Source organism: Lontra canadensis, unplaced genomic scaffold (genome assembly GCF_010015895.1).
Source record: "Lontra canadensis isolate GAN:19392208 unplaced genomic scaffold, GSC_riverotter_1.0 scaffold21, whole genome shotgun sequence".
Classification (NCBI taxonomy): Eukaryota; Metazoa; Chordata; class Mammalia; order Carnivora; family Mustelidae; genus Lontra; species Lontra canadensis.
Window position 1 is genome coordinate 23,701,073 of NW_022631015.1, and position 25,531 is coordinate 23,726,603.

The 25,531-nt window shown below is 45.9% G+C and overlaps 5 protein-coding genes and 1 non-coding gene across 6 annotated transcripts; 3 read left to right on the top strand and 3 right to left on the bottom strand.

The window, feature by feature from the left end:
* Positions 1-1,103: 1,103 nt before the first annotated feature.
* LOC116870008 lies at positions 1,104-22,807 on the bottom strand. Its single transcript, XM_032861704.1, has 5 exons — positions 22,522-22,807; positions 22,405-22,425; positions 21,869-21,891; positions 15,038-15,370; positions 1,104-1,427 (listed from the first exon to the last, which is right to left on the bottom strand). Exons 1-5 carry the CDS (start codon positions 22,805-22,807, stop codon positions 1,104-1,106), a joined length of 987 nt encoding a protein of 328 aa, XP_032717595.1.
* On the bottom strand, positions 4,857-5,312 carry LOC116870016 (histone H3.1). Its single transcript, XM_032861713.1, has one exon. The coding sequence runs from the start codon at positions 5,309-5,311 to the stop codon at positions 4,901-4,903; it is 411 nt and encodes a 136-aa protein (XP_032717604.1). The 5' UTR covers position 5,312; the 3' UTR covers positions 4,857-4,900.
* Positions 6,308-9,621, top strand: LOC116870033 (histone H2B type 1-C/E/F/G/I). Its single transcript, XM_032861736.1, has 2 exons — positions 6,308-6,708; positions 9,322-9,621. The coding sequence occupies exon 1, from the start codon at positions 6,319-6,321 to the stop codon at positions 6,697-6,699; it is 381 nt and encodes a 126-aa protein (XP_032717627.1). The 5' UTR covers positions 6,308-6,318; the 3' UTR covers positions 6,700-6,708; positions 9,322-9,621.
* Positions 16,342-16,761, bottom strand: LOC116870025 (histone H2A type 1-E). Its single transcript, XM_032861723.1, has one exon. It carries the CDS (start codon positions 16,759-16,761, stop codon positions 16,369-16,371), a length of 393 nt encoding a protein of 130 aa, XP_032717614.1. The 3' UTR covers positions 16,342-16,368.
* LOC116870037 (histone H2B type 1-C/E/F/G/I) lies at positions 17,159-17,539 on the top strand. The gene has a single exon (XM_032861743.1). The coding sequence runs from the start codon at positions 17,159-17,161 to the stop codon at positions 17,537-17,539; it is 381 nt and encodes a 126-aa protein (XP_032717634.1).
* A 795-nt stretch (positions 22,808-23,602) lies between the features above and the next one.
* On the top strand, positions 23,603-23,674 carry TRNAM-CAU. Its single transcript has one exon. It is a non-coding gene; the product is annotated as a tRNA-Met (tRNA).
* Positions 23,675-25,531: the final 1,857 nt, after the last annotated feature.

Here is a 25,531-nt window from a genome sequence, read left to right on the forward strand (position 1 = left end):
GGATCCGATCAACCCATCTTGTTCAGTGCTCTATTACTTGAGTCTCTTTTGATCTTGAACACTCCTCCACCTTTTTGTTATGACTGACCTTTGGGAAGAACCACATTAATTATGTTATATAATGCCCCACCTTCCGGTCTGATGTTTTCTCCATGTGATGGTGTTTGACTCCTTATCCCCTGTACTCTCTGTAAACAGCAGCTTGAAGCATGATTAGGTTCCTACACTTCTGTCCAAGGTGAGGCTCTATATTTATCACGCACAAGGGAAGGCTCAGAGGTGGTCAGTTTCTTTTAGTGGTGCTAAATTACAACACTTAACTAATACACAGGGATGGGGGCGATGGAAGGAGTTGGGGGCAGGGGGTGGGAGGCATTGCTGCCCTGTAAAGATATATTTTCCCTGTGCAAATAACATTGTTTGGAGATACTTGAACATCATTTGAATCTAGTGTTCCCCAGCTTTTTTCCAAAAGGTTTTAGCATTGGTAATCTTTGACCATCCCATCAAAAATAGGTTTGACACAGGACAAAACTCTATGCAACAAATGCATTCAACGTGGCATATGCTAAGGTTTGTGCTCATTAATGTTTTTATTCTGAAGCTAACAGATCTGACTAGGCAGAACATAATATGGCTGGGAGACCCCACCACTTGCAAACACACACATACAAATACATACTGAAAAAAATAAAAACTGTAACACTAGAGAAAACATTGTAGCAAACTTCGTTAAACTATAGCTTAGCGTCCTTAGAGAGGCCGAGCGGCTCTCAGAACTGCCGTGTCTGCAGGAGGCCCAAAAGATTCCTCATCCACGAACCTGTCTAACCCCCCGTTTCACTACGTGCTGTAGTGATTTCACCACTTCACGCCTGTCGATCGTGAAAGTGTTCGATGCTACATTCGCAGCAGCTGATACGAACACTGGACACCATCAGGTGACAGTTGGTGCCCGTGAACATTCAACGTTTTGTACCAAGACACCCCCAACCCCAGAGCAGCACCCAGGGGTACGTGAGAGATCCTTAGCAGAAAAGCAGGCGGCCTTGAAGAGGGTCTTTGGGTGAGAAACCAGGGAACCGGTGAGGAGAGCACAATGCTTAGCCCCCGAAGCCACAGAGGGTGCAGCCCCGGCTCTTGAGCGCGTAGACCACGTCCATGGCCGTGACCGTCTTGCGCTTGGCGTGCTCCGTGTAGGTGACGGCGTCGCGGATCACGTTCTCCAGGAACACCTTGAGCACCCCGCGGGTCTCCTCGTAGATGAGGCCCGAGATGCGCTTGACGCCGCCGCGCCGGACCAGCCGCTGGATGGTGGGCTTGGCGATGCCCTGGATGTTGTCACGCAGCACCTTGCGGAGGCGCTTGGCGCCCACCTTGCCGAGGCCCTTCCCGCCCTTGCCACGACCAGACACAGTAAGTAGTTCCTGGGAATTACAATCAAAGGACTGTATAGGACTTAATACCAGCCCCCCAGCAGTCCCTTTAGTAACAATTGTGCAGAACTCTGTGAAAACTTAAAAACACCAGAAAAGTTGGGAAATCGCTCGGAGTCCTCACCCCGTTTGCTTGTAAGGCCTAAAGTAGACACGGGATAGGGTGACTTACTGGTATTTGGAAAATAAGAACCTCTAAATACAGGTTTCAGACATGTACAACAAAGAAATGACCTCCTTCGTATATATGTACACGTGTTTAACGATTTATCTTTTCCATATATATTTTTGGATCATTGCCACACTGGAGTTTAATCAAGCCCAAACCCCAAGAAGCAAAGGAATTTGTAAATATACCGTGGAACAGCAGGCCAGGCTTCAGGACTGGGATCAGTGAGTGGCAGCTTTCAAACTGTAACATTGAACCTGTTGATTTACCTGAGTTTCGGTAGCCTTGCCGTAAGAAGGTACAGCAGCAGTTGGTAAGTGAGTTATTATAAGCAAATGACTGTCATCTAGTTTGTAAACAATAAGTTTGCATTGCCCAGGAATTCTATTCTTAAAAACAAAGTATTTTGGAAGGATTTCAAAACATTTCCAATACAACACATGTATACATATAGTGTGCTTTACCTAACAAATTAAGCATGTGTATTTCAACAATGAAGGGTTGCAGAGGAAAAGAATGCAAATTGTCAAAAGTCTGTTCTTCTCATATGGAGGACAGAAAGTGGAGAGCCCTTTTGTGGGCTTAGTGCATGTAACACAAGCAAAGCTATCATGAACTCTAAGGAAAAATATATGTGTTGAGCTAGTTATGTGGTAGCTTAGCTTTAAGAAAATGTAAATGATGTCCTTAGAATAAATAGAACTGTCAAATAAATTTTTATTACATACTTATGATGTTCAAAAAGAGCATGGATTAGCTCAGCCAAGTACCACATCAGAAAATTTGGAGATCAGGAATATCAAATTCTGAAAGTCCATTTACTTTTGAGGTAGGGGCAACAATATATAAAATATCACGTACCAACATAAATGAACCAAACATCAGCCCAATGGACATGCCACCAGAAGAAAGCAAAAGCCAGAGGAAAGCAAAAAACTGCTGCTGGGGGTAGGGGGGAGGCGGTGAGGGGGGAGGGGGATGCGGAAAGCACATTGTTTTCTTAAATTAACCACAGAATCCCAAGCAATGCAAAGTAGCAATCATTACAGACTTGTCACAGCAGCTTTTTTGTTTGTTTGTTTTAACTTGTTATTTTGCAGTAACTGGATTCACAAGAAGTTGCCATAGTAGAACCTAGATCCCCTTGCACCCATTTCCTCTAATGGTCATATCCCATATGACCAGTGTATGTTACAATATCAAAGCCAGGTAACTAATACTGGCAAAATGATGTTAACTAGACTACCGGTCTTTTCAACTCTCACCAGTTTTACCCATTAGTTTTACCATACACACATGATTAAATTTTTCTCCTGTTAATCTGTTTTTGTATCACTGTACAGTCAAAGAATCTGCAAGGGTAGAGGAAAACTTTTCCTCCCCAGTAGTCCTTTTTCACCAAGCATGATCCCCTTGAGATCCAGCCCAGTTGTTGTGTGTATCACTAGCCTCCTTTTTGTTGCGGAGTAGCATTTCATGCATGGATGCATGAAAATTTATTTAACAATTCACCCATTGAAAGCTGTGAAGCAGTTTCTTAATATTACGGCTATTGCAAACAAAGCTGTTATGAGTTTTCATGTACAACATTTTGTTTTGTGTCTCCCCAACCCCCCCTGAATTCTTGCCAGTTTTGTTTTGTGTTTCTAGCATTCCACCTTACAATTACATTTTTTTTTTTTTATAATACAAAAGTAACGCCGTGATGACTGGGGGCCTTATAACCCTCTTAATAGTCACAAAGAAACCACATGATATGTTGCTATTATTTGCAAGTGTGTGTCAAGGTTCCAAAATGTTGCATTGAGAGACATTTTCAGTTGTTTCCAAAATCTGACTTCTGGGTTCTGTAGCGGGTGATTTATCTCACCAAGAACCTCCAATATTTGTTGAATAAACTGCTAATACCCTCGTTCTGTGGTTCCTGTCACTTGGGTTTTCACTGATGTGCAGAGCTGTTCAATTAGTTCCCCCAAAGCCTCCGGTGTTTAGTAATCCCCACAACAAGGGATAAACCCTGGGATGAGGCCAGGAGTTCCCACAACTAATGTCTGTGAAATCTGAATGATGTACAGATCCTCCATGGCGCTAGGGTTTTTATAAGATTCTGAATTTGTTGGGAGGAAACATTAGAGCTGTTGCCTCCTTGGTTCTTTGAAGAGTAACAACGGGTTAGGCACCACTACCTTTGCAAGGGCTGGGTTCTGCCCTAATGACTAACTCCATGTTTCTCACACAACGAAGGTGCAGACACATTCTGCACAACCTTAAGGTTTCAGTTATGAGCCACAACGAGTTCTGAATTCCTGGTGTGAAGATACTCAGCTTCTACTCCAGCCCCAACGTTTGGTAGGGGTGCCCTGCCCCTACCGGCTGCTGCCCACCCTGCCCACCCGCGCTGCTGCTGCTGCCTCTGAAAACTCTGCAGAACCCATACTTGAGGTACCAATTTACAGGACAAAAGAGTTGACCATTACTACAGGATGTACTGCTCAGTCAAGAAATGGACTGCCACCAAATGCTCTCGGGGACCACTCCTCAGGAGTTCCTGAACACAGGTGTGCACATGCCGCCGCATACGTTGGCAAAGGTTGTAAACCCCTAGGATGCTTTCCAGGTTCCTCGAGGATCCATTCTTTCTCCTATGAGAATGAAATGTGGAAATCCATGCCTGGATGGATTGCCGTCATGATTACGTTTTACGCATTTCTGTGCCTATCTGAATGTATCAACTGCTCACCTTGCAGACTGGCCCTGATGACCTATAGCACAGGCTGAGACAGCATGTTCCGTAGATTTCCTAAACCTGGATCTATTGTTTCCCGGGATGGATACATTACTTGCCACTATATAATTTCATGACTAACTTGAAGGCACTCAAATCCAGGGTTTTAGGAACCCCTTTTAAATCCTCAGCCATATGGACGGCTCCAAGGAAAACGCCAATACTTGTTAAAACACGCTTTGCTGGGAACGCAGCGCAATTGGCCTCCGAGGAAACATAGGCTGGTCAAGAGAAGGATCGCGAAGTTTGGCGAGGGTTCGGGCGAAGGCTAGAGCAGGACCGTGAATAGCCAGCGAAAACGCGCAGGCACACCTATGCCACCCGAGCAGCACTGGCCGCCACCCTTAGAAGCCCTACCACTTAGTCGGGGGACCGGGGGTCGGTAGAAGATGGGGGTTGCGGGGAGGGCGGAAAGACCACTCGTGCGGCACAGCTCTTCAGGCCGAAATTTTAGGTGGCTCTGAAAAGAGCCTTTGGGTTTAAAGTTGGCAGAAAGCCAGGAAGTCAAATTTAGGCCCTCTCGCCGCGGATGCGGCGCGCCAGCTGGATGTCCTTGGGCATGATGGTGACGCGCTTGGCGTGGATGGCGCAGAGGTTGGTGTCCTCGAAGAGCCCCACCAGGTAGGCCTCGCACGCCTCCTGCAGCGCCATGACGGCCGAGCTCTGGAAGCGCAGGTCGGTCTTGAAGTCCTGCGCGATCTCGCGCACCAGCCGCTGGAACGGCAGCTTGCGGATCAGCAGCTCGGTGGACTTCTGGTAGCGCCGGATCTCGCGCAGGGCCACCGTGCCGGGCCGGTAGCGGTGCGGCTTCTTCACGCCGCCCGTGGCCGGCGCGCTCTTGCGGGCCGCCTTGGTGGCCAGCTGCTTGCGCGGGGCCTTGCCGCCGGTCGACTTGCGCGCCGTCTGCTTCGTGCGAGCCATGCCGAAAGATTGCAAGCACGATTTACAACTGAAGGGTCCCTCGCCCAGGCTCCTATTTATAAAGGCAACGTCCTCCTGATTGGTCCGAATCTTCAAATTCCGCGCCGTGAATTAAGTAACCTGGTGAGTCTTGTGATTGGCTACCAAAACTCACTTAAGAAAGTCTTCTGTTGTAATGTGCTTTTAATCTTATCACTTACAGTTCTCCGTCCCTTATCCAGCCTGTAGTTTGTTTTAGATTGCCTTAATCGGTTTTGTTTTAATCCCCTTGTTCGGTATTAAATTTAGGAAGACACAAAAATGAAAATTCATAGTTTCTGAGCTATGGTTTCAGAAGCTCTGCTGTTGGTCCTGATTGACCCAGTCCAGTTTCGTCCTTTATCATCTCTCAAAGCTTCTGACCTTGAAGAAACGTTGTATTTTTTGCAGTGGAAACAGCCTATCCCATAACTCCGAACGCCACTTCCAGACACCACTTCCAGACACTGGTTCTAGGGGAAAAAATCGCACCGCTGTTGAAATGTGACAATCCTCGGACCCTTAAACCTTAAATTTTGCCGACTTTGATCAAACTGGGAATGCCATGGCATAACTTTGAAAATATCCAGCTAATTTCTGTGTTCTCTTTCCTGCATTAGTATCCGGGTAACTGCAATTTGGCGGGAAAAGAGGGTCGTAAATTTATATCAGGCTTTTGTCTCTTTATACGGGGATTTGCCAAGACACAAGACTCATAAATAGTTAATACTGACGAGACATTAAACTCCGGCTGTTTTGAAAACACTTTTTTCTAATGGAGAAAAGAGTCTAAAGTTGTTGCTACATAAACAGCCAATCAGAAAGGAGATAGGAAGTCTCCTTATTTGCGTAAGCTATTTCTACTGGCTGATTTGCTCCAATCAGGCATTAAGGCAGATTAAGCCTCTATTTGCATACAAGCCATATAAAAGTAGGCCAACCCAGCATCCAGCTTTCACTCTAGTAGGTTTGGGTGTCAGATACTCATCATGCCTGAACCAGCCAAGTCGGCCCCGGCCCCGAAGAAGGGCTCCAAGAAGGCGGTGACCAAGGCGCAGAAGAAGGACGGCAAGAAGCGCAAACGCAGCCGCAAGGAGAGCTACTCGGTGTACGTGTACAAGGTGCTGAAGCAGGTGCACCCCGACACCGGCATCTCGTCCAAGGCCATGGGCATCATGAACTCGTTCGTCAACGACATCTTCGAGCGCATCGCGGGCGAGGCGTCCCGCCTGGCGCACTACAACAAGCGCTCGACCATCACGTCCAGGGAGATCCAGACGGCCGTGCGCCTGCTGCTGCCCGGGGAGCTGGCCAAGCACGCCGTGTCCGAGGGCACCAAGGCCGTCACCAAGTACACCAGCTCCAAGTGAGCCCGCCAAGTAAGCTTCTTGATACATACCCAACCCCAAAGGCTCTTTTCAGAGCCACTCATTCTTTCAACTTAAAGAGCTTTAGTACTGAACTCTTAGTACTAGGGAAAAGCTGTGACCCAAGTTAAAATTTCTATCTCCTACATTCACATCATTGCTTTCTCAGTAGCTTGTCTTACAGGGGCAGAGATGGCTTTAGAAAATGCAGAACAAACAAAAAAATTGCTTTAAAGATAAGGTAGTTGTAGTTGCTGAACTTTGGTTTAGAATTTCAGAAATTCTTCAGGACTTGGAGCTGTGAAAGTTTGAGTTGTCCCTACAAGTTGAATATATATCGGGCTTTATAGACAAGCTTGTCTAGAGAGCATACTGCTGGGTGGGTCTGTGTGAGACCTATTTAGTGGAAAACAGGAAAATGTATACCTTGAAGTGTGAGAAACTAACTTTCTAGTAAATGGAAGTGGTTGAGGGGAAAACTTTACTGAAAAGAAAGAATGTTTTTTGAAGAACTCACTCAAGACTAGCTATTATTTTGCAAGTAATAGAGGCAGTCAGGCCTCTTTGAAATTGAAAAAGGTTAAACAGGACTTACAGGGAGGAGAAGGGGAAGAAGCAGCAGCAAACAGCCTGGGAACAGTGCCTCTCTTATTGGGGGTAATGTCTGGCTGTCAACACAGAAGCCAGGCGTGGGTATTCTCCCCTTAAGAGGCTTGATAGGAACCATTAGCAGATTATAATGTCAGCTATAGATTTATAAAATACCTTGAAATTAATCTCAACCATGATACTTCAGTTACTGTCCTCACTTTTGACAAGTCCACCCTTCTAGACATTTCCCTGTTGGGTCATGGAGTTTGGGGCAGGGAGGGTGGTGGTTAGTACAGAGTATTCTAGAATCATAGATCAAATTCCTCCCCAAATGATGTGTCAAGTGGAAGGACGAGGACTCTGAATTGATTCCCTCATGTATTGGAGCCTATTAAGTTTCAGAAAGTGAAAGGTACTTGGGAAAGATCAGTGAGCAGGATAGCAACAATCCTTGACCTCACAGGGCTCCCCGTCTAGAATGGACATTTTAGCAACCTCACAGACTAACAGAAGGGGCAAGCCTCTGTCTGAAGATCACTTTAGCATTGCCAAAGCTGAATGGATTTATTCTTGAAAAGCAATTCTGGAAGGAAGGTGGAGTAAGAGACAATGATAAGGAAAAACGAGACAGTAAGAGAGAGGAGAATCGACGTGCAGAAAAAGACACCCAGAGTTTGTATTTATGGTCTATAGTTAACCGCAGGCTATACAGTTACACTTTGATCTAGCCGTGTCTCATCTTTGGTTCACGAGGATTTTGAGAAGTCCTAGTGGTATGCCTTACTAAAATACAGGATCTTATCGTGCTGAAATGCAGAAAGGAATGCTAGCATAGCAAATCTGGCCCGTTGGTCATTTTAAGGACTGTATTTTATGTACCCCTATGAGTTGTTAGTAGATAATCTTGGAAGTTACTGGTTAAACTAGATAAAAGTCTGTTTCTCACATACAGATACATAGCTCAGGCCTGGAATGGGGCCCCGCTCTCCTGAGGGAACTCCTCTCCCTGTGTGTAATGTGTGTTTGCTCTATTATTTGAGAATAGACTCAAATACATTCTGCTATTAAATTCTGCTACTGAGGACCAAGACAAGACCAAAAATTGGATGGATGAAACTCATAAGAAATGTTAAGTAGGTGATTCCTAAGTAAAACACTTCTAAGAAGTATTAAATAGGTAAGCGAGGAATTTTATGAGGTGTAGACAATAATTCAAAAGCTGTATTTACCAAAAATCATAAATTAGTAGCCCATAAGTCGTGACACGCGGAAAAAGAAAGCAGAGCTCATGCGCTACACGTAGATAGGAAGAGAGGAAAGGACCGAGAAGTGCCAAGGATTTGTGAGACACCAAATAGTGATGAGACGGTCAGGATTTATATAGTCTTAAATTGTCCACCCATGTTCCACCCACCCACCCACCCACATTAGCCGCCTTTGTCCTCTGCAGACAACAACCACATAAAATGTTTGGTTGCTTGGGATGTCCCTGTCAGCCTACACGGGAGGCCATGTGCCTCAAAAATGGCGTGCCTCATACTGTGTTTGACGACACTACAAACTAATCTAACACATAAGTAATTTCCTACCTGTAGGCTAAGATGTGTACTCCAGCTCCAACTATCTTGTTCACATCCCATCCTGAAGGAAGAAGAAAAGGGTAAGGAGACAGCCCCGCCATTTACTGAAATCCTGAGAACTGTGGAACACTGCCTTTGCTAATACACTGTTGGCCACAAATAGTCGATGGCCACACCAGTCACAAAACTTAGGGAGTTCGATTAGTATCTAAGAAAGGAAAATCCATTTCAGGAGACAACTACTTATCTGGAAATAAGTAGGTAATTCCTGCTTACGTCGGTAATTATAAATTATAAATATTATTAATAAGAGGTAAACTGATGAGTTCTTACAGGAGGACACTGGAGCTTCCTGGTGCAACACAAATGAATTCTAAATATTGGCAGTACTTGCTTCAGTTAAGAAGAAAATAAAATGATACAATTCTAGTGAGAATCAGATTTTCTCTTTCAGATGCAGAGTGCTCAATGCTATTGGGAATCCCAGTTGAGCTAGAGGCAATCAGTGCAAGTCTTGGAAGATCAAGAAAACACGTTGGAAAGTGGAGGAAGGCCTCCATGGTCAGATTCGTGAAAAAGATCAGGCTGAGTTTGGAGTCCAGTGGCAGCCCACTGGTTTTAATGTGCATTCCAAGTCCAACCATCCGGTATACAAGTTCAAGTCCTCCCTGCCTCAGTCCTGGCTTTTATGCTCTTTTATCTTAGTGGATTTTCTCAACTCCTTCAATTCATTTTGTCAACTCATTGTTTATGTGTCAAACCTCCTGTAAGAGTCAGTGTTGTCTTTATGCTAAAAGCTCTGCTCTCACATTTCGAGAAACTCTGACATGTTCCTTGGAGCCTTCCATGTCTGAAATGCCTACATCACTCAACTGGACGTATATCATTCAATTAAAACACAAGGGTGAACCAGCCATGGTCTTTGTTATCTAGCACATGAAATCTTATCTTGTAGAAGACATGATAAGGTACACAACTACAAAACAGCAATAAGACATGCTTAAAATTGGAGGGATTTGAGGCCCACTACTTGGGCTGAAATTTGTATCATCGTTTACCAGCTGGGTGATCTTAGGAATTGTGAAGAACCACTTTGTTTCTGTACTCTTTCTTCTGAGAAATGATGACAGTGATTATTTGGAACCTCAGATCTCTTACTTTTTATTTTAAATAAATTCTCACACAGTTAATACTCTTTTCCTTAATAACTGTTGTCTTTCAAACCATAAGAGACTCTTAATCTCACAAAACAAACTGAGGGTTGCTGGGGGGAGGCGGGTAGGGAGAGGGTGGTGGTGATGAAGTTCTTGAACCTAGGTGAGGTTCAGTGGGGTGAGGGTCGGAGGCGACGGATAAGAAAGAATTCTTAAGACGTGTTTGGTGCAAAAAGGTGGTTTATTAGAGCACGGGGACAGGACCCATGGGCAGACGGAGATGCTGCGCCATTATCCTGAGGAGTGGCTGATTATATACACAGGAGTTGGGTAGGTGAGAACAAAGAGGGTGATGTTAGTCTCTAAGGAATTTTGGAAGCAAGGTCTCAGGACCTTGAGGGGCTAGCTATTGTTGGGAGAAAAGTTATTCATTACTAGTAGTAAAAATCTTCTTGTGAGACCCTTTAGATGTATGTCAGTGGGCCATATGCTTGGGAATGATTCTCGACACTATCTTGGAGATCTAGAGATAAAGTTTCACATTTCTCCTATTAAGTGTCCTTGTTAGTGAGATTTGGGTTTAGAAGAAATTTACTTTATTTAGGGCTTGAGGAACTGAGTTATTTGCCTCTGGAAATTGTGCTGTTGTTAGCTTCTTTGTTGTAAATCTCTAGGACATTGGTAAACCAAGGGAGACTCCTGTCTTGCAGGACTGTGATCTCTGCAAATTAACTATTTGTTTTTCTTTTAGGGCAGCCAGAGGTGCCTGAGGAATGTCACACATATTACTGAGGGGAGTGGGTGGAGAGGGGGTTCAAGGTGCCAGCTTTTGCTTTGTCCTCAGCCAGCCTCCTGCTCCCTCATCAGTGGGGTTATGGATTTGGGAAGGGTGTGTGCTATGGTGAGTGCTGTGAAGTGTGTAAACCTGGCGCTTCACAGACCTGTACCCCTGAGGCTAATAATACATTCTATGTTAATTTAAAAATTAAAAAAAATAAATAACTGTTGTCTTTGAATCAGGCTGGCAGTCCTCCAGGAGATTAACACTCCTTTATTCCTGCCCTTGCTTCTTGGATCAGCATCCAAATTTGGTGTGCTCAGGAACCTGGACTCATACTTTTTAAAAACATTAAAAACATGTGAATCAATACTGAATTTACCTAGCAACTCCAGCTTGAGAAAACAGAAGACGACCCCGGTTCTATCTAGTTGTCTATCAGAGCGCTGAGTATGCTCCCAACTTAGGATCTGTTTAGTCATCACTGTAACTTCTCCGTGGAAGGATCCTCTCACAGGTGTGTGCAGACCTGTCTCCCTCCCAGGCATTCTGCCCCTGCTCCGGGGCATCTGAGTGGCCAAGTCTTCCCCACCCACCTTATTTAAAACTACAAGCCTCCACTACCCATCACTCCCACTCCCACCCCACTCCGCAGTCCTTAATCTTCTTGGCCTGTTTCCTTAATCTCTTTAATCTCTTTCCTACCAAAATACAGTATTTGTTGATTTTTGTTTATTTCCGGTCTCCCACAGCGAGAACATCTGTGAGCTCCACACAGGGAACTTTCCCCATGTTCCTCACTGCTCTGTTTCCGGCCCCTAGAAAACTCAAAAAGTTTTGGATGGATGGATGGATGGATGGATGGAGTAAAATTAAACCATGCAGGCAAAACAAAATGGTCCTCCATTCTCTAGCAGCAGAGATAATAATTCCATGACAATTATTCAAATGACTCCTGTGTGAAGGAGTTCCCCTCACTATGCTTCTTCGACACTGTATTTGGGCTACTAATGGCCCCTAACCCACAGAGTTATTGGGTGGATTAAATAAAATGATCAATGTAGGCACCAAAGTACACTTTTGAACTAATGAAGTCATAGCTCTTTTACCTACACAATTTCCACAGCAGGTTTCATTAACACCCCTCTTGGGCAAATGGTAACAGAAACAGCTGTTACCCAGAGCTCGCAGCTGGCCATCGGAGGGCTTGGATACCTCCAGAAACACCGCTGCTGACGGCCCCAGTGTAGTACAGGTGGGGAGCTCACCCCCGGGTTCTGACCCAAGAACCTCTTGCCTAGACCCTGAAGACATTTGCATTTGTAATCCGAATAAATGGAGTCTGTTGCCTGAGGGTAAACATTTTGCCTGTGGCAAGACAAACTAGTGAATTTGAAAGACCAGGATATGAATTGCATTTAACCCCTAACTTTCAGAGATTTTCCCTTTTCTAACTATAAAATGCTCAAGGTCAATTTCTATTTTCAAGGTCTGGATTGCACAAAGCAGGAAGAAAACTGGGCCCTAATTTTTGTACTGGAGCCCAGTGGAGACTACCTAAAGCAGAACCTGCTTATATGAGAAACAGACACAGAAATTCCTGTGTTCAACTCCTCTCAAGACCTTACATTTCAGAGCTAACGTCTACAAGCCCCTACTTGATCGTCTTCTCTTTGTTTCTCTGCCTTCATCTCCTCCGACTGTGCCCTGCCCATTGCAGGAAGCCTCCCGGCAGTTCGGCAACCCTCCCCCTTTTTTTTAAGGTTTTTGTTTTTTTTTTTTTTTTTAAGATTTTACTTATTTATTTGATACAGAGAGAGAGAGATCACAAGTAGACAGAAAAAGCAAGGGGGGGTGGGGGGGAAGCAGGTTCCCTGCTGAGCAGAAAGCCTGATGCGGGGCTCGATCCCAGAACCCTGAGATCATGACCTGAGCCGAAGGCAGAGGCATCTTTCAAGTCTCTGAGTTTCCACTGATTCCGGATCTTCTTAGTATCATCTGCACAGGTGGCCTTATCTAAGTCTCAGCTCCCCATGACACTTACTGTAGCTTTATTTTTCTCCTACTTACCGTTTAACATACTACACGTGGCATCTACCTGATGTATCAGGTAGATGCCTCCTAGACTGACATGTAAATTCCACAAGGGCAAAGGATTCTGTCTGGATGGTTCTGAGTCTATTCCCAAAGCACAGAAAATCATCTGGCACATTGCATATTCTCAACAAAGATAGGTGGAGTAAAAACAATTTTTAAATTCACCCACATTAAGAAATTTTTGTTAGGGGAATCATCATAGCATAATGAGGTTTTAAAATGGTGGACACGTTTTAAAGTATTGAGAGCAAAAATGATACCATTCCCCTTATGATGATCAAGGCAGTGGGCGGAAGAGACATGGATAAAACATCTGGCTAGTGTTGGTGATGTGGAAGCTGGGTGCAGGGTACATAGAGTTTATGAAGCTAATATTTCTGCTTTCTTATATTATGAAATGTCACATAATAAAAAAGTTTTTTTTTTTTTTTAAATGAAAAGATTAGGGGGGAAAAAAAAGACAAATCGATTAATCAATAATGACCATGGAGAAAAACCAGATGAATAAGCAAACAGGACTTTGTGTCCAATGGGAAGATAGACAGGTCTCCACAGGTTGTCTGCCAGGAAGTCTAGAAGGTTCCTCTTTGTAGCATCCCTTAAAACTTGGCATTGCCCATCGCCCAAAGCAGATCTCATCACAGACTCACATAGAGTCTATACATAGTCTATATACAGAGCCCCATCCTAAGAAATTGCTATAAAAGCCAGATACTGTTTGATTCATTGCAGAGACTAACAGTCCTCAAGCAAGCCAGAAAATCATCTTTTGGAGAGCATGACATTCTCTCTGAAAGCAAGCTACAAGAAAGCTTCGTTCTGTAGATAATTCCTTGCTAAACCTGGAGTCAAATCTAACAGGAGCTAAGCACGTGATTAGAATTTATGTAGCATCTGTTCTTGACCCTAATGACCTATTGGAAGCACCTGAGTTTTGATTACTTTTGCCTGGGATCACCCCCACAAGACTACAATTAAAATGCTACTGATTGGACCCAGGTAAAGATATTTTTTATAAAACATCCAATGGTCTGTAATGTGCACTCAATATTGAGATCACTGATCTCTATTAAATCAAACTATCTTCCCAAGTTCTTCTTAGATTACTTTTAATTCTGATATAAATAAACCTGCTATTCACAAATGCTCATTCCTGGTGAGAGTTCACAGTTGCTTTCTGGATGAGGCAACTTTAAAATGGGCTTCTTAACTAGTGTTAGTGTCAACCACATGAGGTGAATTTGGTAGTGTAGATCCTGATTAGCCCCGTGGGGGGGGGGGGTGAATGCAGGGGGGTTTCTGATGATCTTCATCTCTAGCAAGCTGATGTCCAAGTCACTGTGGTTAGACACTTGATGGGTCAGAATGTAAAAGTCATCATGACTGTCTTGGGCTCTGCTCCCAGTAAGCTCATTAGAAATTATCTTAATTCTTTAAGTCAACTACCAGTCAGCTTTCTGCCTGTAAAGCGTTGTTATAGGAAAGCCCAAACTTTCACTTTTAACTATAGAGATGGGAATTGAGCAAATTGGCTCCAGACGTGAAGACAACCGAACTTGACCACATACATAGCTCGTTTTTCAACTATCATAGACCAAAAACTTGTGGGAACTCACCCTTGCAAGGAGCAGTAGCAAACCAACAGCCACCTTCACCCAACTTCAACCTCTTGTGGATAAAGAACCCCACCTTCCACCTGTGCCCAGAGAAGCTTAGAACTACTACACTAGCAAAAACCTAGAAGTGGATACTCCCCTTCCCAAGTCAAAGCGACTCTCAGTCTGCCGGATGCGACTTACATAGCATTTCTTCAGTCAGAAGTTAAATTATGATCTGCCCAGGTCATGCCTGAAGGGCCAAGGGATGTAGGAGACAGCTCAGGAACTTTCAATTCTGGAACCAAACGCCTCCAACCAAGTCTAAATATCGGGAACAAACTCTAAAGATAACCTCAAAAGGCATTTAATACCTCGACCGTTGGCAGTCACTATTACAGCCATCTTAGTGAAGTGGGTGGCTCTTAGAAGAGCCTTTGAGTTAATGGGACCAAGGGTGGGAAAGCTTTACGCCCTCTCACCGCGAATGCGGCGCGCCAGCTGGATGTCCTTGGGCATGATGGTGACGCGCTTGGCGTGGATGGCGCAGAGGTTGGTGTCCTCGAAGAGCCCCACCAGGTAGGCCTCGCACGCCTCCTGCAGCGCCATGACGGCCGAGCTCTGGAAGCGCAGGTCGGTCTTGAAGTCCTGCGCGATCTCGCGCACCAGCCGCTGGAACGGCAGCTTGCGGATCAGCAGCTCGGTGGACTTCTGGTAGCGCCGGATCTCGCGCAGGGCCACCGTGCCGGGCCGGTAGCGGTGCGGCTTCTTCACGCCGCCCGTGGCCGGCGCGCTCTTGCGGGCCGCCTTGGTGGCCAGCTGCTTGCGCGGGGCCTTGCCGCCGGTCGACTTGCGCGCCGTCTGCTTCGTGCGAGCCATCTTACGCGGAGTTCAGGAGTAAAACTAAACTGAGGTGTAAGCCTGAAGACGTTGCCATTATATAGACTCAGAAACCTTCCGATTGGTCTTGCATTTTTTCAAAAGTCCCGCGCAATAAAACCATTGGCTAAAGAGGGAACAACGTGATTGGTGAATTACTACTAGACTGCGATTGGATGAATTAGTCAACATTCCAATCTCCGTCTTTATTGTAGTCCGCGATCCGAGAAGTTAAATATTCTGCTTCGTCTCAAATTCTAAAGAAATCACCTGGGGATCGGGGAAGATGCCAATTCTGGGGATCTACGTAGTGGGGCCTAAGATTCCGAGGGTCGCGCTTTCAGAACAAACATGGTTTTTTGCTTTCTTAGATGGTTACTTTTACTGAACCGAACCTTGAGTGGCCTGGACTGACCCTTCCTATCTCCACGCTGGGAAACCACACGGAAAACGCCTAGAGGATCTACCAGTGTGCAACAAATGGTGACCGACTCCCGTACAGGGGCTAATAAAGCTTCATTCAATTCCTCCTTGAAACAGCTCGCGCCGATTTCCGGTCCTACAGCTCTGTTTTCAATGGCTAAGCCATTCCAGGCTAGCACCCCTTCCACAGTGGTTCACTTAACTACCCCTTTTCTTCTAGCTTCCCTAACTACGTCTCATAAACACGACTCAGGGAGCACGAAGTCAAACTGTCCCATCTAGAGACAAGGTTTTGTAAACGTTACCATCACTGTAAATACCTTCCCTTCAGCTATATTAAGCCCTTGCTTACATACTAAGGAAATACCCTTTCCCTGGGTCACAAAGGTGATACAGCAAAACAAGCTGCAGTAAGTGAGCTATCATTGGTCTACAGATTGTAACCGTTTAAGGCTTACAGAACAGAAAAGCAGCACTTAGATTTGGTTACAAGTTTTTGTGAAAATGTAGACGGCTCTGAAAAGAGCCTTTGGGTGAGAAAAGTTTTAACTGGACACACCACTATGCAAGTAGATTCACTTGCCCTTGGCCTTGTGGTGGCTCTCGGTCTTCTTGGGCAGCAGCACGGCCTGGATGTTGGGCAGCACGCCGCCCTGCGCGATGGTGACGCGGCCCAGCAGCTTGTTGAGCTCCTCGTCGTTGCGGATGGCCAGCTGCAGGTGGCGCGGGATGATGCGCGTCTTCTTGTTGTCGCGCGCCGCGTTGCCCGCCAACTCCAGAATCTCGGCCGTCAGGTACTCGAGCACAGCTGCCAGGTACACGGGCGCGCCAGCCCCGACACGCTCCGCATAATTGCCCTTGCGGAGCAGGCGGTGCACGCGGCCCACCGGGAACTGCAGGCCCGCCCGCGACGAGCGCGTCTTGGCCTTGGCGCGAGCCTTGCCGCCCTGCTTCCCGCGTCCAGACATAGCCACCAATAAAACAGCACACCAAGAAAAAACGAGCGGCTCAACTAGGCAAGAAGCTAGACAATTATAGTGTGCGGCGGTTTGGTAAAGCAGCCTATGCTGTGGGCCCAACACAAACTCCAGCCAATCAAGAGGCCCATCCAAATCAACCATACTCCTAATTTACATAGGGCGTTTACGGTTGCAAGGTCAATTTACTTAAAGTTGGATATATGGGAGAAGAGCCAATGAGAATTTAGGATAATCAAGGAGCCTATCAGGGTTTAGGATATTTCAGAAACCAATCAGAAAGTTCAATTCTGCAATCCCTAATTTGCATACACACCAAATAAATAGAAGGGCGCTGGGCCGTGGGCGTTCATCTTTCGTTTTGTGGTAAAGGTGTTCCCTCAGTGTCATGCCTGAGCCAGCCAAGTCGGCTCCCGCCCCGAAGAAGGGCTCCAAGAAGGCGGTGACCAAGGCGCAGAAGAAGGACGGCAAGAAGCGCAAACGCAGCCGCAAGGAGAGCTACTCGGTGTACGTGTACAAGGTGCTGAAGCAGGTGCACCCCGACACCGGCATCTCGTCCAAGGCCATGGGCATCATGAACTCGTTCGTCAACGACATCTTCGAGCGCATCGCGGGCGAGGCGTCCCGCCTGGCGCACTACAACAAGCGCTCGACCATCACGTCCAGGGAGATCCAGACGGCCGTGCGCCTGCTGCTGCCCGGGGAGCTGGCCAAGCACGCCGTGTCCGAGGGCACCAAGGCCGTCACCAAGTACACCAGCTCCAAGTGAACTTGTCTCTTTCAGCAGCACCAGCGTCATCAGGCTCTTTTAAGAGCCACCCACGTTGTCACTCAAAGAGCTGTAACTTTACAAGCTTGGTGAAAATAGACTATCAAGATTCAATTTTGGCCGCTAATAGCCATCTGGGAACACAAATTTCCGGCATGAGATCATCACCAAGGAATAAATCTGTAAGTAACGAAGACTACCATGCATTCTGCTTCGCTACTCCATAGCTACTAAAAGCAATACACCTATGATGCTCCCACTTCGAGAGAGGGCTTTCCCGTTTTCAGTTTTCGTTCTCCCATTACTCTAGATCGGGAGTAAGAAGGGGAAAATCGTTCTCCTGGTTTTGAGTCGTGCTAAGTCAAAACAGTAAGCATTCTTGAGAAAACGAAACTACCCCCCCCCCCCTTAACTTTCTGTGAGCTTGCGAGTGGCTACAGCGGCATCTAATGGAGCAGGGTACTGTCTGCAAATTGCATTTCTAAGCCACAGTGGGTGTCTGCCAGTCTCTCAAACGCGCGTCCTTCCATTTCCACTAAGTTCTTCACCGCACATTTTTTAACGTAGCTAAATGTTGTCTCTTGGCAAGGTCAGAAACTTTTCCACTAGTTTTCTACCCTGCTGAATATACAGGGGTTTAAGAGACCCTCCCTACAACTGGAAAACATGAAGGGGGAGGAAGCAAGTCAAAGTCTCCATCTGTGATTTGGCACGCGGGGGGTGGGGGGGTGGGGGGGGTGGGGGGGGTGGGGGTTGCGGGGAAGGCATTAAATGAGGGATCTGCCTCAATTTCTCAGCCTCTTCACTCCTCAGCCCCATGGAGTCCCAGAGTTCTCCCTAAACCTCTCCGTGTCCCGAATGATCTTGTCCTCAGTCACATCCTCATTCCCTGGGATTTTAAGGGAGAAGAGTTAAAAAGGAATTACCATTCGTGTGCTTGTCCTTTGCCTGATTTCAGCCTGCAGCCCTACAAAATGGAATCTCCCATTTTACAAGGGAATGACCTGAGAAATTAAGGTTAAGTAGCCCTTTACATAAATAAGTAAAAATGGGATCTGAATCCCCATCTAAGGACTGTTGACTTTTTCTCAAACTATAGACCGGTTGCAATCATAGGAATGGGGTAACAGGCTCAGAGGGAAAACTGACCATTAGAATAAAAGAAAAGTAAAACTGACCAGGAGATAACACTTGTGCTTTGATGCATAGCACAGTTTAAACCAGCCAAAGTATAAAACAAGATATGGAAACTAAGGATCACTGGGCAGCAACTTTGGCTTTTCTGAGCACTGTGCTGTAGGGGGAAAACCACGAGCAGTGACAATGTATAACAGCTCAGAAATCTGCTTCTCCTTATTAGCTACATGTCTTTAATCTACAAATCTCTACAAAGTAGATCTCTATGAACATTAATATAAGTGATGTGGGAAAAGAAAAGCAAGGCAAAAGAAAACATTAAATTTCCTTACTTCCTACAGCCTATTGACAAGTCCTTGAAGCAGGTGGAGTGACCTTCCTCTGGGAGCTCAGCTGCCTCCACATTAATACCTTGCCAGAGGCAATCTTAGTTTAACATTATGGCAATGCCCCAGAATCCTGTAAGTCTACTTCAATACATAAAAATTCTCTTGGAAACTTTTTTCTCTACCCCCACCAAGATATCTGTTAGCGATCATTCTCCAAACATATGATCCACTGATAATACATCTGAAGAGTCTCATGAATGACTTTTTACTAAGTAGTAATAAATGACTTTTTCCTAACAATAGCTAGCTCCCTCAAGGTCCTGAAAACTGTCTTTCCAAAATATCTTGAAAGCTTGTGCTGCCCCTTATCCCCTCCCAACTTGAAAGCATACAATGGGCCAAGCCTCATGGCCCCACTGCAGCTCTTTGAGCCCAGGGGTCCTGTCCCGTGCTTTAATAAAACCACCTTTTTGCACCAAAGACGTCTCAAGAATTCTTTCTTGGACATCAACTCTGAACCCCAACCGTTTCCTACATAAGTGACTCGGGTTTGTAATGGGGTTTGTGAAGAAGATTCTCTAAGCCCCGCAGGTAATTAAGGCATCCATTTCAGGCTCTCTCCAAAGTTAATTTTAAGTGCATTTGAAAACAGTTCATGAAAAGACATATACAAGCGTGCCTTAAGGAAGAATCCCTTAGGACATGATACATTCCTGATGGCCTATTTCAATGCTAAATTTGGGCCAGTTTCTTAAACCTTCCCGAGCATTTCCTTACCTCTAAAATGGGAATAATGAACAGTAACTACCATGAAATTGCAGAATGATCAGTAAAAAAACACAGTAAAGCATTTAGGACAGTACCTACTCAGAGGAAAGTCTCCCAAAATATTTACTGTAGCTAAAGCCTCTGGTTGAAGTGTGCCCAGGTCCCACAGGAAGGTGCCCGTGGTCCTGCCCATATTAGAATCTGAGTCTTGAGGCTTTGAACAAGGCAGTAGGCCACTAAAACTACCAGCAAGTGACACTATTTAGATTTCCTTGTCTGGCAGGATGAGTGATCTATATCCCCTTACTAAGAGTCTAAACCACTCCTTAGAATATCTCTGGACCCTGTGAACTCTTTAGAGGACAACCTGGGCTGTGAGACTTCCAGGCCTCTGCCTGCCAATTCAAGCAATATGTGTCTCATTTTCCAGGGACTTCCTCATGTCTTACTAGTACTAAGGGTACCTCATTGAACAGGATGTTGAGTTATTAAGGAAGGGACCCTGGAAATTCACACAAGAGCTAAGTAGGAACTTTTTATTCCTGTTTTGTTCTCATGCCTCCAGTTTTCTTTGCCTAATTTCACTGTAGCATCTGGCCAGTCTGAAGAATCATCTTCAGAAAAGGAGCTGCACTTTTAAAGCAAGAAGAGAATCATGAAATTGCCGTCCATAACCTTTCCCAGACTAGGGAATTCTAGGGCCACGCTTAAGATTGCTGCTGTGTTGCCAACAACTTAGAAGACTGCTATCAATTTCACTTCATAAAAGAACTATCCTTATTACACTCAAAGGAAAATCAGATAACCTCGAAATAAGAAATCTTTATACCAAATAAATGACGCACAAATATTACGAGCAAAATGTGAACCTTTATCATAGTAAATCACTGGGATTTGGGGATTGTTCATCACAGCATAATTAGCCTAGGTGGATCAAGACAGTATTACACTGCATCTAGTTTCTGGGAATTGCTTTTATCAGGGAACAATGAGTTGCCATTTGTTACATGTGGCTAAAGCTCATTTGTTTTAGGAGCAATGTTAGATTGTGTGATTATGCCTGATTATATCACAATTCATCTATTGATTGACATCTGCTTGGTTGTTTGCCTTAAAAAAAATGTACAGGAGGAGCACCTGGGTAGCACAGGCAGTTAAGGGCCTGCCTTTGGCTCCAAGGGCCTGCCTTCAACGCAGGTCATGATCTCAGTGTCCTGGGATAGAGCCCCATGTCCTACTTCCTCTCAACAGGGTCCTGCTTCTTCCTCTCCATCTGCCTGCCACTCCCCCTGCTTGTTCTGTCAAATATAAATAAAATTAAAAAAAAAAAAAAGTAAAGGATGCTTTGCTGGAAAATATTAAGTAGAAATTTCATTGTGTGGATTATTTCATAATATTCTATTAATAACATGTATGTGTGGATTACTTATAATAATAGACTATAAGGCTTAAAACCAGGAAGTAAGAAGTAGATATAATTATAGGGAACATTGTCAGGAAATCTGCTTTAACCCTGTCCCTCCTCCCCAATTAGCTGAGCTGATTCAGAGACACTTTTTTCAATGTTGAAATGAAGGACTCGAACAAATCATTGGTTTCCAAATGCTCATCTATGGTTAGTATCATCAGTCTGTCCCAGTTTTCTCTATTCTCTATTTTCCCTACTCTTTGTAAAAGTGAAAGTAAGGTCGGTGCAGTAAATTTTAATTTAAAAGTTATATAAAGGTTAAAAAAAAGTTATATTAAAGGTTTATTTACATGTTTTTAATCCTATAATTCCTCACCGATGTATTGTTTTCTGTCTAAAAGGTACAAAAACTGCCTGCCTCAGTCGTTTGTGTCTCAATTTTATTATTGGGCCTCTGCACGCAGGTAATAAAATTGCATTTTTTCTCCTGTTCATACGTCTCGTGTAAATTTTAATCCAGTTAGACCTTGAAGGAAGAGGGCTATTTCCTTCCCTACACTTAGTAATTTGGGGTGAAGAATCCCGATGCCTGTATGTACAGGTTTTAAAAAGTCCCACTCATTACGTAACAACCTTATCTACGTGAGATTTTCAAACTCAGAAAATTTCGGGGGCTATGCTAAACACTAGCTGTCTCCCCGCGAGTATATCTCCGCCTCACCCCACCCCCCACCCCCGGGAGTGCCTCCGGGACCTCCGAGCCCGCGGGAAAAGCGCGGCCAACCCGGGACCGGGGCGGAGCCTGCCGTTCCGCGGGAACTCTTCTTTGTTCCCCCGCCGCCGGGCGCCGCTGGCCTGCTCCCTTTGTCCCTCGCCCGCCCCGCCATCTTGGGCACGGAAGCCCGGCGAAGGCCGGCCCGCAGCCTGCCCACCGGGTATCCCCACTTCCTAGACATCAAGATCCGAGCGTGCATTTCTATCCCCGAAGTACTCGAGAACAGAGGCAACCCCGTGGGAAAGCAGACAATGCCACGTGAGCTCTCTGCCGCCACAAACACGCTCTGGGGGCGGCTTAAACAGACCCGACTGCCGCGAAGCAAAAACAGTACAATGAAGTGAACTCCCGAGTTCGAAAGCAACCAGGTTAAGTCAACACACCAAGCAATAACTGCAATCTCTATAACCCTCTAAGTTTTAAAGACTCAAACACCAAGGCTTAAAACGGAGTAAGGAAGGCTGCAGCTCTCTCAAGAGACAGATGGGCGGCCCTGAAAAGGGCCTTTTGGGTAAGAAGCATTGCAGGTGAGATCGGATTTAGCCCCCGAAGCCGTATAGGGTGCGGCCCTGGCGCTTGAGCGCGTAGACCACGTCCATGGCCGTGACCGTCTTGCGCTTGGCGTGCTCCGTGTAGGTGACGGCGTCGCGGATCACGTTCTCCAGGAACACCTTGAGCACCCCGCGAGTCTCCTCGTAGATGAGGCCGGAGATGCGCTTGACGCCGCCGCGCCGGGCCAGCCGCCGGATGGCGGGCTTGGTGATGCCCTGGATGTTGTCGCGCAGCACCTTACGGTGGCGCTTAGCACCCCCTTTGCCCAGGCCCTTTCCGCCCTTACCGCGACCAGACATGATTACGATGCTAAAAGAGTTCTCGAAGAATAGCCAGCAGCAGTGAGAGCAACCGCCTTATATGTGCGGATTGCGGACCTAATTGAAGACTGGAAGCGCGCGCGCGCGGGAACGGCCGTTGCCCGGCCCCGCCCCTCGCGGCGAGCTCGGTGACATCACGGAGGCTGGGCCCCAGCGGACAGCCTCCCCCTCGGCCACAGTGCCCTCTGCAGGGACAGCTACAGCGCCCTGGGTCCCCGCCTGGGGATTTCGGATCCCTGAACCGCGTAAGACTAAAGAAAGGAGCGTTAGGCACTAACTGTCTTGCCGCATGGCGTGCCTTGTGCGATCGCGCAGGCGTCTGCGTGGGCCTGGGCGCCCCCGGCCTTCCTGCGCCCGGGGACCGGCCCTTCCCTCCGCTGGCCTCGGCGCCGGGCTCATGCGTCCAGGCGGCACCTCCGTCACCAAGCCCGGAGAGTGTTCTTCCCAAAGACGAACGCGCGCCTGGTCAGGGTCCCCGAAGCGGAATGTTCGCCCGCCGCGCGGAAGCCCGCCTTCCTTTCCGCTTGTCATTCTCTTGTGTATCCTGCCACCTCTCTTCTGCGTCCGAAATCGTAACAGGGTGCTCATGTTGCCTTCTCTGCGCCTACTTTGTTCTCTCTTTGATTCTGGTAGCGATATTACTCCTAAGAGAACTGGCAGCTCGTGGGAGCCGAAGGGTTGAAGCAAACAGAAGACCGTGCGTGTGTTCTTCGAATAGGAGGAATAGCCTCAGAACACAGTTAAGAGTATTACTAGGAAAGCCTTATTCCAACGAGCAGAGTGGCGCAGCGGAAGCGTGCTGGGCCCATAACCCAGAGGTCGATGGATCGAAACCATCCTCTGCTAGCACGGTTTTTGCTACTACACCACCTCAGCTGAAGTTCTGTAGCTTAGTGTCACGACACGGAAAGAAAACAGAGCTAGAATTTTGTGTTGTGTTGTGTTGTGTTGTTGTTGTGTTGTGTTGTGTTGTTTTGTCTAACTCCGGAGTTTAAATGACTTCCTGAAAATAAACGTGAAACTTTACATTCTCTAGAGATAAACAGAACGTCGGCAAAGGACAATTATTATTAACTAATATGTCTTCCCATAATAAACGTTATTTCTAGGGGTTGCCCAAGTGATAGTGCTATAGTTGCCACCAGTTATCACGACAGTCTCATTGCCCTAGGAAGCCGGGGAAGCGCTAAAATAAGCTGAGTGTGGCAGTGAGGGCAGGGATGGAAGTCCAGATAAGTTTAATCTTCTATACGTGATTCAGAAAGCCCCACTTGTTAGGTATTTGTAGCCATGGGGCTAGAGAGATACACAAGAAATCTACCGGGCCATCCCAGCGCCAAACCTTTGCGATTCGAGAGTCTTAATCTTCGAGGTAAATAAATAACAGTCTGAGCCAGAGTGTAAAGTTTTGGTGGGACGATGGAACTGTGACCTGAGAAAACCACTTATGTGGTCGCTGCTGCCTTCCTTTGCAGTCTCTAACAGGACTGTTATCTATGCTCATTTTTTAAAGTGTATGTTTTATATATTTCTCAGAAAAGATCCCTATTCAGATATTTATGTGTCAGATACTGTGCTAAGCACAAAGAAAAGTATTTAAGTAGCCTACAGTCTAGATGTGCTTACAAACAAGTATGTATAGTAGAATAAGACATTTCTTTTAAAAGATTATACACCAAATGTAGTGAGAATAAGGAAAAATGATTGTTCCTGATAGCCCCATGATCAACCGGTAATTGGATGAATTTCTAGAAGGACTCCCATGACTGAACATATACTCAAAGTTAAGATTTATTACAGCATAGGGGAAAGTGCAGACACAGCAGGAGAGAGAGATTCTGATTAAGTATTCTGACAACCTGGTTCATAGTGACCCACTGCTACAGGTACACAGGATAGCATCATAATGCAGTAATTAAGTGAACATTCCAGTATTTTAGTTTACAGAGTGTGACCAAGGGTCATCACCATGGCTACAGACATCTGTGAAAACTTGAGTAAAATAGGTTTGCTGCATTACCTTTGCGCTGACAATGCACCAATTTGGAAAAGGTGGCAGATTTAGAGTCGAAACTAGAATGATTAAGAGGTTGGCAAGGTAGACAAGAAGAGGTTTCTAGATAGGGAAATAAACAAATAAATAAATACAAGGAGGCATAACAGTTAAGAGTCTCTAGAGAACTACAAAACATTCAGTGTGCTCAAGCATGGCAGTGAGGGAGATTGGAGGAGAAGGATTTGGGGAGAAAAGTACAATGGCTGTATTCTGATCATCTCCCATTCACCCTATAGCTGAAGGAGCGGTCCTCCGCCCTAAACAATGCCAGATGGCAGGACTCACCATGCTCAACACTTGGCAGATGAGATGGGTAGCTGTTTACCAGTCACATATACTCACAGCCTGGAGGGGGAGGGCAAAGCATGGCACGCAAGTTGGCTAAGGTCACGCTCCTGAGTGACCATCAAGGGCTGTGGGAGGTAAGCTTTGTAGCAGACAGAGAAGAGTGACCACTGGCTTCCTCCAAAAGATGGAACTGGCTTATTTTCTTCCTTCCAGAACCAACAGAGAGGCGAAATCCATTAGGCTGAGGGGCTGGGATGCACCTGGTCTGATTGATAGAGGAATTAGTGAGGTAGAAGGCATATCCTATGAGAACAGGTGAATTCCCAGGAGTGTTTAGGGCCCTGTAAGATTCAAAGATG

What these genes read in the sequence shown, in the direction of transcription:
- LOC116870037 (XM_032861743.1), top strand. Translation starts at nt 17,159, where the DNA reads ATGCCTGAGCCAGCCAAGTCGGCTCCCGCCCCGAAGAAGGGCTCCAAG.
- LOC116870008 (XM_032861704.1), bottom strand. Translation starts at nt 22,807, where the DNA reads ATGTCTGGTCGCGGTAAGGGCGGAAAGGGCCTGGGCAAAGGGGGTGCT. An exon ending in GCTGCAGCCTTCCTTACTCC is followed by an intron (nt 21,892 to 22,404) that starts GTTTTAAGCCTT and finishes GGTGAGGCGGAG; the next exon opens with ATATACTCGCGGGGAGACAG. An exon ending in TCGAGGACACCAACCTCTGC is followed by an intron (nt 1,428 to 15,037) that starts GCCATCCACGCC and finishes TGTAATTCCCAG; the next exon opens with GAACTACTTACTGTGTCTGG.
- LOC116870016 (XM_032861713.1), bottom strand. Translation starts at nt 5,311, where the DNA reads ATGGCTCGCACGAAGCAGACGGCGCGCAAGTCGACCGGCGGCAAGGCC.
- LOC116870033 (XM_032861736.1), top strand. Translation starts at nt 6,319, where the DNA reads ATGCCTGAACCAGCCAAGTCGGCCCCGGCCCCGAAGAAGGGCTCCAAG.
- LOC116870025 (XM_032861723.1), bottom strand. Translation starts at nt 16,761, where the DNA reads ATGTCTGGACGCGGGAAGCAGGGCGGCAAGGCTCGCGCCAAGGCCAAG.